This window comes from Aspergillus neoniger (genome assembly GCF_003184625.1).
Source record: "Aspergillus neoniger CBS 115656 unplaced genomic scaffold BO87scaffold_5, whole genome shotgun sequence".
NCBI lineage: Eukaryota > Fungi > Ascomycota > Eurotiomycetes > Eurotiales > Aspergillaceae > Aspergillus > Aspergillus neoniger.
This window is the reverse complement of record NW_020291133.1, coordinates 296,879-309,878: the sequence shown is the minus strand read 5'-3', so window position 1 is coordinate 309,878 and position 13,000 is coordinate 296,879. Positions and strand designations below refer to the sequence as shown.

Genomic DNA, 13,000 nt, shown 5'->3' with positions numbered 1-13,000 from the left:
CATATTATTCGATTAAAGTCCATATCCTCCATCAACAATCAAGCCTGCTCCATAGACATAGCTGCTCATCGGCGAGGCCAGGAATGAAATCGAGTCTGTGATCTCCTCCACATCGGCTACTCTCCCTATTGGTGTACTCTCGACTTCTTCCTTAAAGACCCCCGAGTCTACTGCATCCGATATCATTGGCGTATTCACAAATCTGTATACTCTTCAGGGAACTGCAATGAAAGCAGTAAGGAGAGAATTGACATACCCTGGACAAACGGCATTTATGTGGATTCCACTCCGGGCGTAGTACTTGGCATCCTATGGCAATAATCAGCTGAGGTGAATCTGATTAAGATTGGATAGTTATTCGAACCATTTTCGTAAGTCCCATCACGCCTATAGATGCGCATAAGCCATGAGCAAAAGTATATCATGGATGTTCTAGACAAACATACCGTGTTTCGAAGATATATATGCAGGAAAAGGTATACCCTTAATCGAGGCAGTAATGCCTAGCGAGGAGCAGACGTTAACAATAACCCCACGACCACGTCGAGTACCACACGATCTGTACATAATTAGAACTCGCGCATTTACCCATACGGCTGAGACCATTACATACGTCTGAGTAAGCATCTGCTGAAGAAGTGCCCTCTGCGACAGCCACACCCCCGTCTGGTTAATGTCAACTGTGCGCTGCCAGTCCCTTAGGGATAATTGATGTGTGGGCTCTCCTGCGTCACCAACTCCAGCACAATTAACTCCAATATCCACCCAACCGAACTTAGTGGCGGCATTCTGGACCGCATTGTTGACTTGTTTTTCGTTCGTCACGTCCACAGATGCTGTTAGCAGCTCCACATAAGGAGATGTTTGTTTCAGCGACTCGGAGACGTTCTGAAGATTGGAAGAATTAATGTCGACCAACACTAGCTTGGATACTCCGTTCTGAATGAATTTATGAGCCACGCCAGCTCCGATGCCTGTTTATATTTCAGCTTCGCTGGTAGATTCATGTGGTGCTGCCGTCCTACCCGAGCCTGCTCCAGTGATGAGAGCTGTTCCGCGCAGAAGATGAGCCATGGTAATCTGTGTGAGATACCATTAGGATGAACAATAATTCAGTGTAAAAACTGAATCGGGGATACTGGGGGTATCTGGTGAGACACTGACCTTGCCCATTCTTCATTGGAAGAATGGTGCCCGCTAAGATCCCCACGCAAGAATGCCATTTAAGGCATCTAGTGCCCAGGTACACAGCTCATGCAGTCTGTCTTCTCTTATGTAAAATGTCGTCATCGTCCTTCCTTGCGTTTCACGCTGCTTTTAACCCCTCGCATTCCCGAAGTATCTCAGCTGGAGGTCTTTACCTGCACGGGAAAGTATTCAGATCTACATAAACTTCTGCAAAGGTGACAATACATCCACGATGATAAGGCGGCAAGTCCCATTTCCCTTTCTAGGATAACGCGCAACTTCCTGTTTTGCTTACTTGCAGGGCACGTTATATTGCGACAACTTTGGTGTTGATAGGTTTGGATTGGTGGCACTTAAATGGATAGCTTGCAGTTGTGAAAAAGCAGCAGTCTGAGAAAGAAGTGTATATGGTAAAAGTTGTAAGAATACTTTTCATTATTACCAGTCTATCAACATTTAGGATGAAGCTCCTAAGCTCCGGAACAAGGTTTATGATGGCCACAGTCTAATCAAGAACACAAAGATATGTATTAAAGACCGAATATCTCAAACAATGACGATATCCCCCTTCTCCCACGGATGCTCTATCTCAATAGAACGAATAAACGACTCATGCTCTTTACTCCTTGGTGTAATAGAAATCTCAAAAGCTTTGGGGTGACTAATCACCCCTGGCAGATAATCCACAACGGGTTCGATCTCTCTTCCATCTCTGACAAGCTTGCCAATCCGGAAAGCCTGCAATGACCGCACGACAGTAAAAAAAATGGTAGAGTCAGCAAACCCACGACCGGGACATATTCTACGACCGAGTCCAAAGGCAAGATTATGGGGATCGATTTCTGCGGGATGGGTCTCCGTCTCCAGAAATCTCTCGGGGTTGAATGTCATCGGATCTGAGTAGACTTTGGGATCATGTAGAAAAGCCCTAGAGCCCCAGATGAGAATGGTAAGAAAGATAGTAGATACTAGACAACTCAACATATATTTGGGATGATGGTTGCATCCTTTGGAATCCGATATCCTTCATATACATCTTCCTTCGTACATGCATGTACAACGCCAAGAGGAGTAACAGGATTCCACCGGAGGACTTCTTTGATGACTGCATTAATATATGGTAGGTTTGTGCGATCTTCTGTTGTGGGGAGACTGGTCCCTACAACGCGGTCGAGTTCTTTTTGCGCTTTGGTCTGGACGGTAGGGAAGAGGGCCATGGCCAGGAAAATGATAAAGCGGATACCGTCTACATTTGTCAAGCAGACCCTAAATGTAAACTATTTTTTCATAGTGTTTCATGACGGTGTACTGACCGTATCTACACCAGCTCCGTAGAGTGTCGCTGCCGACCACTTGATTTCCATTTCTTCCTCCGAATCGATGTCGGGTCCCGCCTGTGTGAGGTGCTTGAAAACGTAGGATGGCTGGCACGTACGGTTCTTCATTTGTTGTTGGACAAACAGATATGGTTGTTCAGCCAGTTTATCCAATGTGTATCTCCATTCGCGGGCTTTAGTCTGGAATCCGGCCCCAGGAAACCATTCTGGGAGGTATCTCACTAAGAGGAGGATTAGGAGGTTCTGTTGGTGCTGAGAGTCTGGTACATACATAGAGGGAAACTATCCACAAGCCATGTCCCTGGCGTATGTGCTTTTCCAAATTGCTCCGTCGATGTATCCGCAAGATCAACAAGAGGATCACGGCCGTGAGGCTGCGTGGTATACCCGTAGACAATTTTCAAGATGGTAGCTCCTGTCTGGCTAATTCAATCTGTGAGCTACGTGGTACTGGATTAGGTGGGCATTAAATGTACCTTCTAATATGATCCACGAGTCGTTCAGGGGATTGGAGAACCCGAAGAAGAAATCGTCGAGCTTCAATATCCTGCTGAGTATAGAACGATGAGAGGGCATTAGCTGAACCCAGGAATTGGTGGATCCGCCTTCGCTGTCCCCGAACATGGACAGGGTTGCGCTTCATTGTGACCATGCGCTCCCATCCCGCCCTATCCCGGAATGGAACATTATTAGCGCAATTTACTAGGTTGTGGAATGATCACGATTCAGAACTTACAATTCAGAGCCAAATACCATGCGAGGTCGGGATGAGTATTGCGCCGATCGCTTTTCCAGAAGCTCAATCGCAACCTTGGCATCATTGATGATGATCAGAGTGTTTCTCGGCGTCGACACAGAGCTGATAGGGCCTGGTAGTTCAGCTTCAATAGACGGAGACAAAGCTCGTACGAGGTTGACATACCGTAGATATCTTTATGCTTTGACCAGTGCTCCCATTCTCTACTCCGATGTGGCGGGAGATCGTGTATATTACCAACCAGGGGCAGACCCTTCGGCCCTGGGGGCAGTGGAAGTGCACCTCGCTTTCGGAGGTGGCTAAGTCTGACGATATAGAGAACCAAAATCCCAAATACAGAGGCATATATAAGAGTATTCATTGTCAATGTTCTCCATTAACATTAGTTTGTGGTGAAAGACAAACGAAGAATTATGTGGTAACAAAAGCTTCCAGGAATGAGATGGAGTAGAGAATGGATTTGCAGAAGAGCGGTTCTGCACTAGATATGTCTAGTGCCATTGGTCATACCATGCGAAATGCAATCTGGGAAGAGAGTATGACAGGATGAAGCTTCGTGATACAGAGTTCGTAAGGATTGCCAGGTTAGCTTGGGTACAGAGAATCCCTCCTTCCCGTATTCTGAGCAACGCATACCTGCGCTGCCATATCGTACCGCTTGAAAAGGGCATTGATCTGACATTTATGGAGATCATAGAATTCTTTGTCAGAATATTATCGGCTGAGGCACTTTGTGTGTAGAGGATATGCCAATAGGAGCCTTTCTGGGGGAGAGTGTCCTGAAGGGGGATGGGATTATGTCAGAAGTAGGAATACGCCAAGTGTGCCATCGGACAATACAAAATATGTGCCAAGGAAGCAAGGATGCAGCTTCGGCAAGGGGATCATCTGATTTGAGCTGTAATTGTACTGTAACAAGAGCTGTTCATGAGGAATGATTCATTATTATCATCTACGCCGTGTTAGGCACCAAGCAACGATTCTGCATAGGTTGTGTACATTTCAATCACGAAAGACGCTGTATATAGACGTCATATCACACTGGCTTGGGTCCCGTAAGGCCCTCTTCCGTATTTCGCGACTTATTATGATTCGTCTCAATTCACTACATTTTACATGTTAAAACTGCCTTTGAGGAATTACCGAAGTACTATTTGCGGCTTGAAGCTAGCCTTACATGCAAGAGATGGTAACATTGCGTCAATAGCTGCGGAGCCTTTGTAGCGAATTTCCTCTTGATCAGCCTCGCAGATTCAAGCCCCCGACAACACCATGGTGTGATGCAGAGAGAGTTCACACTCATTATTTGACTTACTTGAACAAGACTCAAGCAGCGAGTGTATTTTACATTACATTGGAGACATTGTATAATTCTTACTCAGCTGAAACTACGAGTCGAATCAGCCTGATTCCCAATCTTAACCTAGCCATCCCGGACCTCCAACTCTCCAGTGCTGCAGCCGGATATCCCGTCTTCATTGTGCCTGCGTGTCTACTCGCCGCATTGCCCATCAGCGATTACGGCTCGGAGCTTACAAAATCAATGTATGACATATTCTGGGTTACTATGCTTCTCCCACGGATCTCATTTTGTGCGAAAAATTGTATGACTGTCTGGGCGGGTTACCCTGATAATAGTCCTGACCCTGTCTTTCCAAAAGCCATGGGGTGTATTACCCTGCTTGCTTCCATAGTAATTGCGTTATGCTCAGATATCCATGCATGTAACTAGGCCTCTTGCTTGGAATGGTCGACTTGTACTTTGGCCTGGGAATGGGGATTTAACAATGCGGAATCTTCAGCGAAAACGCCACCTATAGCGAAGACCCCAAGTCATATTTCTCTTGTTTACGTTTTGCAGTAACCTTACTCACATCAAAGATTCTTTCTCATAGGATTGTATGTAGGAGGCGCGTTTCCACTGTCGGCCTCCTTCCAGGAAAAGAAAATATCCATTTAAAGTGAACAAATCGGCGCGCCCCTCCCTTCCATGACATTGTATGAGCTCACGCGTGACAGTCGATTCGAATTTATGCATCAGATTCTGCCTTACCAGAGGCCCCGGTATCTTTAGCTTGCTTCCTGCGACATCTTCACCAGTCTGTCGCATTGATGATCGAGGAATGCTTTCCATAGTCACCGGAAAGTATAAAGTCCAACTTCCTAGGCTGTGGGAAAAATAAGATCAAACAGGCAACACTCATCCTGATACGTCTCTGGACCTCTTTCCATTGCTAAGCACCGAATCAGTCATGTCATGCGGAACAGTATCCAGCAAATAACCCACTGCAGCACCGCAGCCCTGATCACGCTGTATATCTGTTGAGGACTCAGAAGGTTCCACGTCACTTTCTCCACCCATAGTTGTATTAGACATGAGATGTAGTCCTCTTGGATATGGGGCGGGAGTACATTGCAAACAAAGCAATCCATGAATGAGGGAGTCAGCCAACGACGAAGAGAGAATATGAGTGACGACATTCCGAAGCTGGCTTTATCGTGATTCCTGATCTCTTTGATGGTCACATCTAATAGCTGTACAAATAGAGGTATATCGGAAGCAATGACAGGGGAGGATAATGCATCAGCAGGTGACCTTCCAGGCTTTGTTTCCTTTGCCATAGCAATGCATGCGTTCGGAGATTGACGATTCGGGAATAGAAGGCTGGATCCATAACCTCGAATTTCAACTGCATGGGATGGTTGTCTTCCGAGTATTGTGTAGATCTCAGACAAGTTGTGGTTTTTGACACTGACTTGCAAGGTATGTATGTGACTTCCAAGTTCCCTGGATTAGAGGCAACGATGTGTTTCAGATATTTTCGGAAGAAGTGTTCGAGCGCCCTATTGATTAGGTCAGTAACTAGCCCAAAAACATCATGTAGGATTCTGAAAGATGTATCTTGCCTTTCCCCGTTAGCGGCCCGTCTTGGCTCGCTCCCCGGCCGTATATCCGGTCGGTCCATCATCCTCATAAGGTTCATAATGTGAAGTCGAATGGCTATAAAGAGGATCCTCGGTGTTGTCAAGGTGATATTCACTGTCCATGTCAAGAGGAGACGAAAGATCTGGAAAGACGATGCGTGGCTCGGGTCGATGGGCGGTACCTTGCACTTAAGCCTGGCTATCATTCTAGCACTTCCAGAGGGGTCTAGATTGATCATGTTTGAGAGAGACCGATTTCCTGACCATGATGCCGGTGTTACAGGATCCATGAACGTGGTAGACATGGTTTCTCCGACCTTTTCAAATGGACTGGCAAAAATCTCCTTCTTCCAGGTCGCTCTGTAGGCGTATGGTTCATGTTGTGGGTTCAGCGAACACACCCTTCTGCCCTTATCCAAGTACTCCTCCTTAAGGTCCACAGGTTGTTGATGGTCCCCTGATGGGCTTCCAGCATTCGTGTTGGTACGCTGTACCCTGAACAAGACGTTTCTTTTTTCATCAAATGAGTTGTTGATCTCCGTAATCACCGCATCTAATTCCTTGCTTGGTGAATATAGATACCACCAGGTCACCACGCTCCGTTCCCACCACATAAACCGCGGTACGCTCAGCATATACGCGTAAGGCCATTTGTCAGGGTCTTCATTCTGAATACATGTCAGCTTAGCTCTCAGCCTCACAACATCAGATGGCATACATGCTCCTTCAAAAATTTATGTAACTTGATCTGTAAGTTCATTGTGTCATCTCCACGGTGGAGGTATCTTGCCGAGTCAAAACTGAACCAGCTGGAAAAGAGGGACCTCAACCAAGCTAAGACTGTGGAACTCTCACTGCACTTATTCTCATCTACATCTTCTGCATCAATAGAAAGCAGTCGCCCGAATCGGCAGCTGAGTCCTATCGGTATCCCGACAAACAAGACATTGAAGGTGAATTTGTTTTTGATTGGTGATAGGCGAGTATGGTCAAGCGTGGCAGGAAAAAGGAGAGGCTTCCCTATGACAGTCTGGTCGTGCTTTGACAGACATCTAATTTGACGCGAAGTAAATGAGACGAGGAGAAGAAAGCCCAGAAGACCGATGGGTGCTATTGCCAAAGTGGAGGCGAGAGTGGCTAGTAGGACATTTAGCATACAGGGCCACCCTCCCATACTAAAAACCTGAATTATCGTGAAAAATGCAGCGTGAAGCAGTAACTCATCAAAGGATATTGGGGGTAGCAACGTTCGGGACACAGAAAACATACTGACTCAGTTTATTTTTTGTTATAGATCATATGTGCCTGGAAATATCATGAATTTCAAACAGGCGACGTGGACTATGGAGTAAAAATAAATCTTGATGTTCCCTTTTCCATCTCTTTTATCTGAAGGCCTTTCGTCTATACACCATGCATAAAGCCTTATGACGTGGTGCAGTTCACTCCGCCTCCACCGCCACGGTTCGTGAAGATATGTGGTACAACACATGAGAACTCCTTGCATCCTTTTACATAATCAGAAATACACCTGATTATTGATCTTGGTTGGCATTTCCTTTCATCCTTGCGCGTTATCTCACTGACGTATGTAGTACCCTCCGGGGTACCTTATAGCCAGGGGTGCAATGCGGCCAGCCTGGACCGAGGAACGCGCTTCGGCACGGACGCTGGCATAATGGTCGTAAACGACCCGTCTTGAAACACGGACCAAGGAGTCTAACATCTACGCGAGTGTTCGGGTGTCAAACCCGTGCGCGCAGTGAAAGCGAACGGAGGTGGGTGCCCCCTCGCGGGGCGCACCATCGACCGATCCTGATGTCTTCGGATGGATTTGAGTAAGAGCGTAAATGTGGGGACCCGAAAGATGGTGAACTATGCCTGAATACTGACGTAAGATACAGGGCACCTTTGATACGTGCGGCCTCCTCACTGCTTGACTCATTTTAATCGTCAATATCCATGTCACAGGACAACCACGTTCGGATACGTGTTCTTTTCTCTTTGGTTTGACAAGGCAATTGAATATTTATCCTGGAGAGTCAGTCATTGTAACACACGATCGTTCGATATTTGTAAGAACAAGAGGATTCGCTAGTCTGGTGAGATGAGGTGAGTTAACAAATGGTAACGGTGTAACACAAACATATTGAGCATAGATCACTGAAGTACGCAACCTAGGGGTACCAGAGAAATCGAAGCTCAACTACGGGACACGATCGACATGGTGTAAGTTTAGACACTTCTACATGATCTCATTCGGCTCTAGTCATCCAAAAAATCTGCATTCATACTCTCGAAGGTATTGTAACTCAAAGTTCCATATCTAATCTAAATTTAAATGCGCCCTTGCTGCTCTCTCGCTGCTCTCTTGAACCTAAAAGACAAATCGAAATACTAGCATATGCGGTTGACCAGGATAAGCCAGAAGACGCCATTAGGGACCGCGACAAATCCACGGCTCTAATGAAGTAACCCACATTGCCTTGGTCCATATAGCAAGTAAGAACTGGTCTGTCATTGCTAATCCATTGCATGATTGTTGGCTCCGGGATCCCTTCCAAGTCCCGCTCTCCTGTCACCTTCCGTTTGAGAAGCTTATACACGCAAGAACGACATCTTGTTCCCTCTCGAAGCAACAAAACATTTTAGGCCGCAATGGAATTCAAATTCAAAGTCCTGTGCGGATCACCGGAAGGGACTATTGTGGAGAAGGTGACTACTCGGCGACTGGGCGAAAATGATGTCTTTATAAAGACCACCCATTCCGGCCTGTGCGGAACAGACGAACACTTCCTACACGGAGACCAAGCTCTTGGACATGAGGGAGTAGGTGTGGTAAAGCACATCGGTTCCAGCGTAACAAGTGTAAAGGTCGGTGACCGGGTTGGATTCGGCTTTATCCGACGTGTGTGTGGGAAATGCGACAACTGTATTAGTGGTATGTTGATCATTCTACGTTGTCGTGAATGCAAACTTGAAACTAATGCATATGGGACCCCTAAGGCTGTGACAATCACTGCAGATACAAGCGAGCATATGGCCAACATGACTTCGACGTTGGATCATTTAGACACGGAACTGTCTGGAATGCCGATGCCGTCTATCCCATTCCGGATGGATACGATTCGGCTTATGCAGCACCACTTCTATGTGCTGGGTGCTTCGGTCTGGGCTTTTTTGACTAATAATGGAATCCGCCCGTCCGATCGTGTGGGTGTCGTGGGAATAGGTGGTCTAGGCCATCTCGCGATCAAGCTTGCTGCGGCACTTGGATACAATGTGGTGGCGTTCTCAGGCTCAGAAAGGAAACGTGAAGAAGCGCTAGAATTTGGAGCATCAGAATTTTATCCCTTTCCCCGTATTCAGGGGGATGTCCGCATTAAACCCATCAAACATCTTCTACTGTGTGGGAGCTCCAATGTTGATTATGCCTCGTAAGCATGATATTTACCATCTAGATATGCTCAAATTGTCTGACTAATGTTCGTCGCAGCCTACTTGATTTGGTTGATACAAATGGGGTTATCTATCATATTTCTGTGACCCTGGAACCTACTCCTATCCCTCTAGTTCCCTTCGGTCAGAAGGGGATACGGATTCAGGGATGTTTCATCACTTCGCGGCGCAATCTGCAAGAGTTATTGGAGTTTGCGGCGCGGCATGATCTCAAACCAACTATTGTGACTTTTCCTCTTACCAAAAATGGCCTTGAAGAGGCATTCGAGGAACTGAGGGCGGGTGGTATCCGATACAGGGCAGTCCTGGAGCACCAGGCATTATAGACCCGCACTTTGGCTTGAAGTCCATCCACGAGAGGAGGTATTTTGCGAATACAAGAAGATGTCGCAGTATCATGCTCTCAAGGTCTCTGATTATCTTCGGTACTTTTAGGTGGCATCTCCATTGAATATCAAAGAATGAGCCGCTAGTATTATACATTCATGCGATTCTGTAGTTTGTCTCGTCGCGGTCCATTGTAACAAAACTCTGAGTATAAATATAAGCTAAGATATCCTGTCATTTCACTTTCCATATTAGCATCCGTCAGTTAGGTCCTGTCTTGATGTAGCCTCGTGTGATCGCTATGAAGACACCCGTTGTGAAGCAGAGCAAATCTTGCGTAGCTTTGTTAATAAAATTCAATTTCCATGGTTCCACAAGAATACAACACCTGAATATCCCAAATTAGAGCTTATAGGTAGGATGTACGTAAATGGCTAGATCGTGCAAGGCTGAGTTGCAAGGCGGAAATACTCTTAACTAGTCAATTACACGGACGATCTCTTTTCTCAGCGATCTAGATGATGGCAAAGAATCCTGAATGATATGACTTACTGATTTAGTTTCTTTTTGACTTATTCAGAGAAGCTATTTAAGATATTTATTCCTAGCGAACAAAATCGATTTGACAGTCTGTCACGTTTCAAGAGAGAACTTAGGAGGAGTCTACCAACAATGGATGAGATATCACGAGTGAATGGAAGATCTGGTAAGTCTTTACCCATTCAGTTCAAAAGGCAGCTATCTGGAATTGCGGGAATGTTTCCTCTCTGAATTAGGAAAATATTAAAGATAAGCCCTTAACTCATTACGCCGCTTGCTACAGCTATGGGCACTGCTTAGTTACATGCATACCACGAAGAGGGTTCATATCCTGGTATATTGAAGGTCTAATGATTCCACCGGTTAGAGCTTGTCATGTGAGACTAGTAATCAAAACCACGCTAGTATATGCGGTCTCGAAAGCGCCCGCAGACCTACTCTCTAATTTACACTCTGACACATATAATAACCTACCAGCTGCCGTAAATGCTAGACATGTAGATGGAAAAGGGAACAGAAGTAATTATATTATATGATGAATGAATCAATCTAGATCGAGAGGTTGACATTTAGCAATCGCATGAACCACGAAACCTTTAGATATCCATCTTTATATTATCCCAAATGAGCTTTCCCCACAAGAACAGGTCTAGATCTAATTGTTATGAAAAGCCAGATTATTAACTTCAATTAAATCAAATAGAACAGGCGAGATGGTAAGAGGCGGGCCTAGACCATTGCAGTTCACTCGCACGTCCCCCTCATGTGCGAGTGGGACCACCCGAATGTGCCGCCGCCGAAAGTCCCCCCCTCCAGCCGCGGCGAGTAATGCAAGTGTATTCCAACCTCACCTGTTCCTATCCAATCCCCACAATCATGCCAGTCCTCTCCATCCTCCCCGCTGACGTGCTCTTGCATGTCATCTCCTTTCTCGATCACAGCGGAGATGTCTACTCCCTTTCTCTCCTCAGTCCCTCACTGTTCACTCTTATTCAAGGCAACGACCTCGTAAACAAAACCAAATACCGCTGTATCCGCATCACCTGCACCCCGGACCTGAAACATGCATATACCATCCTCCTCGACATCCTGCGTGACCGTAACCTCGCCAGTTATGTTCGCCACATCGAAATGGATATTCCTGTTCGCTCTCCGCTAAACTACAAACCGCGGGAATACGATCGCCCTGTCGACCCAGGCGACATGCAGCGACTCCGTGTTGCCGCCACCCGGGCTGGCTTCATCGGTCCTGAACAGGAGAGACTACTCAACATGGCCATGCAGGAGACAGACTACGCCAAAGACTGGCAGTACCTCACTTACTACAAGTATGTTTCCTATTACTCTTGATAAACACGAAATATCTAACCCAGTCAGCACCCAAGAGGACGCCTACCACGGCAAATCCCCCTTCATCGCTCAAGCCCTGGCAGTCCTCCTCATCGCGTCATCCCCAAACCTAACTTCTCTCGCCATATCTCCTCCCTTCTGGGAATACACATCCCCCCGATTTGATGACCCTTCTGACAACCACCATTCCGCCGCCAAGATTGAAAAGTATCCACTAGCCAAGTTCCTTCAACGCGCTAGTCTGGGTCATTTCATCAAAAATGGAGAAAAGAGAATCTCGTACTTAGCCCATCTCAAGTATTTTCAGATTCTAACAACAGAAGCCTCCAGTTTTCATATTGCGCGATCCCGCGCCTGCGCGCCCCAGGACCTCTGTCTCTGCATTGAGCTGGTGCGTACCCTTCCCAACATCGAATCGCTACGGATGCAGGCCATCCAGGGCTTCGGGACTGCGACTAGTGCTGCGCTGGAAGGCTTGCTTCTGCCTTCATCGGCGAGTATCTCGCGTTTGGATCTCAGGGGGTGCGATTTCAAGTCGGATTTGTTGTGCAAGGTTATTCATGCAATGAAGTGCTTGAAGGAGCTGAGGTACTCGGTTGTGCATGGTGGCTGCTATGCCGGCTTTGCGGAGTTCTTTGACCGGTACAGTTTGATCAAGGCTGTCTTGTGTCATAGGGCCACGTTGGAAGTGTTGGATTTGGAGTTTGATGATCATCTGTCTCATTTTGTCGCTGCTGGTGGAAGTGAGGTGCGGGAGGATGCTGAGGGTGAAAGTGTGCTGAAGGAGTTTGAATCGCTGCAAAGCTTGAGTCTGGGAGTTAGTTGTCTGTGGTATCTTGCTACTCGGATGGGTGAGTTGGGTGATATCGTCCTGGTGGATCATTTACCGTTGCAATTGGAGTACCTCCGCATCAGAGGCTACGAGAAGGGACATACAAAAGCACTGGACAACATGTTGGTTGGTATGGAGAGCGCGAGAGACAAGCACCCTGCTCTGTGGACAGTCCAAGGTATCAACGAGTACATTCCTGTAGGAAAGTAATTTTGTGTCCAGCATAATTACCATAAAGAATGACAATATGAACATGTACATAATGAAACTCAGAAGCTCTCCCAG

The 13,000-nt window shown here is 46.5% G+C and overlaps 5 protein-coding genes across 5 annotated transcripts; 2 read left to right on the top strand and 3 right to left on the bottom strand.

Moving 5' to 3' along the window:
• Positions 1 to 12: 12 nt before the first annotated feature.
• BO87DRAFT_393995 (SDR family NAD(P)-dependent oxidoreductase) lies at positions 13 to 1,074 on the bottom strand (the record flags this gene model as incomplete). The annotated part of the gene is made up of 6 exons (XM_025625089.1): positions 13 to 202; positions 257 to 309; positions 365 to 387; positions 447 to 559; positions 614 to 974; positions 1,026 to 1,074. The coding sequence occupies 6 exons, from the start codon at positions 1,072 to 1,074 to the stop codon at positions 13 to 15; spliced, it is 789 nt and encodes a 262-aa protein (XP_025483206.1).
• A 660-nt stretch (positions 1,075 to 1,734) lies between these two features.
• On the bottom strand, positions 1,735 to 3,659 carry BO87DRAFT_404117 (cytochrome P450; the record flags this gene model as incomplete). Its single annotated transcript, XM_025625831.1, has 7 exons — positions 3,448 to 3,659; positions 3,262 to 3,394; positions 3,002 to 3,193; positions 2,797 to 2,948; positions 2,498 to 2,746; positions 2,171 to 2,434; positions 1,735 to 2,093 (listed from the first exon to the last, which is right to left on the bottom strand). Exons 1-7 carry the CDS (start codon positions 3,641 to 3,643, stop codon positions 1,735 to 1,737), a joined length of 1,545 nt encoding a protein of 514 aa, XP_025483205.1. The 5' UTR covers positions 3,644 to 3,659.
• Positions 3,660 to 5,532: 1,873 nt separating this feature from the next.
• Positions 5,533 to 7,474, bottom strand: BO87DRAFT_448251 (uncharacterized protein; the record flags this gene model as incomplete). Its single annotated transcript, XM_025628289.1, has 3 exons — positions 5,533 to 5,895; positions 5,931 to 6,875; positions 6,926 to 7,474. 3 exons carry the CDS (start codon positions 7,472 to 7,474, stop codon positions 5,533 to 5,535), a joined length of 1,857 nt encoding a protein of 618 aa, XP_025483204.1.
• A 1,391-nt stretch (positions 7,475 to 8,865) lies between these two features.
• BO87DRAFT_393992 (alcohol dehydrogenase) lies at positions 8,866 to 9,992 on the top strand (the record flags this gene model as incomplete). Its single annotated transcript, XM_025625088.1, has 4 exons — positions 8,866 to 9,148; positions 9,214 to 9,308; positions 9,349 to 9,644; positions 9,704 to 9,992. 4 exons carry the CDS (start codon positions 8,866 to 8,868, stop codon positions 9,990 to 9,992), a joined length of 963 nt encoding a protein of 320 aa, XP_025483203.1.
• Positions 9,993 to 11,392: 1,400 nt separating this feature from the next.
• On the top strand, positions 11,393 to 13,000 carry BO87DRAFT_373408 (uncharacterized protein). Its single transcript, XM_025622545.1, has 2 exons — positions 11,393 to 11,861; positions 11,911 to 13,000. The coding sequence occupies exons 1-2, from the start codon at positions 11,410 to 11,412 to the stop codon at positions 12,923 to 12,925; spliced, it is 1,467 nt and encodes a 488-aa protein (XP_025483202.1). The 5' UTR covers positions 11,393 to 11,409; the 3' UTR covers positions 12,926 to 13,000.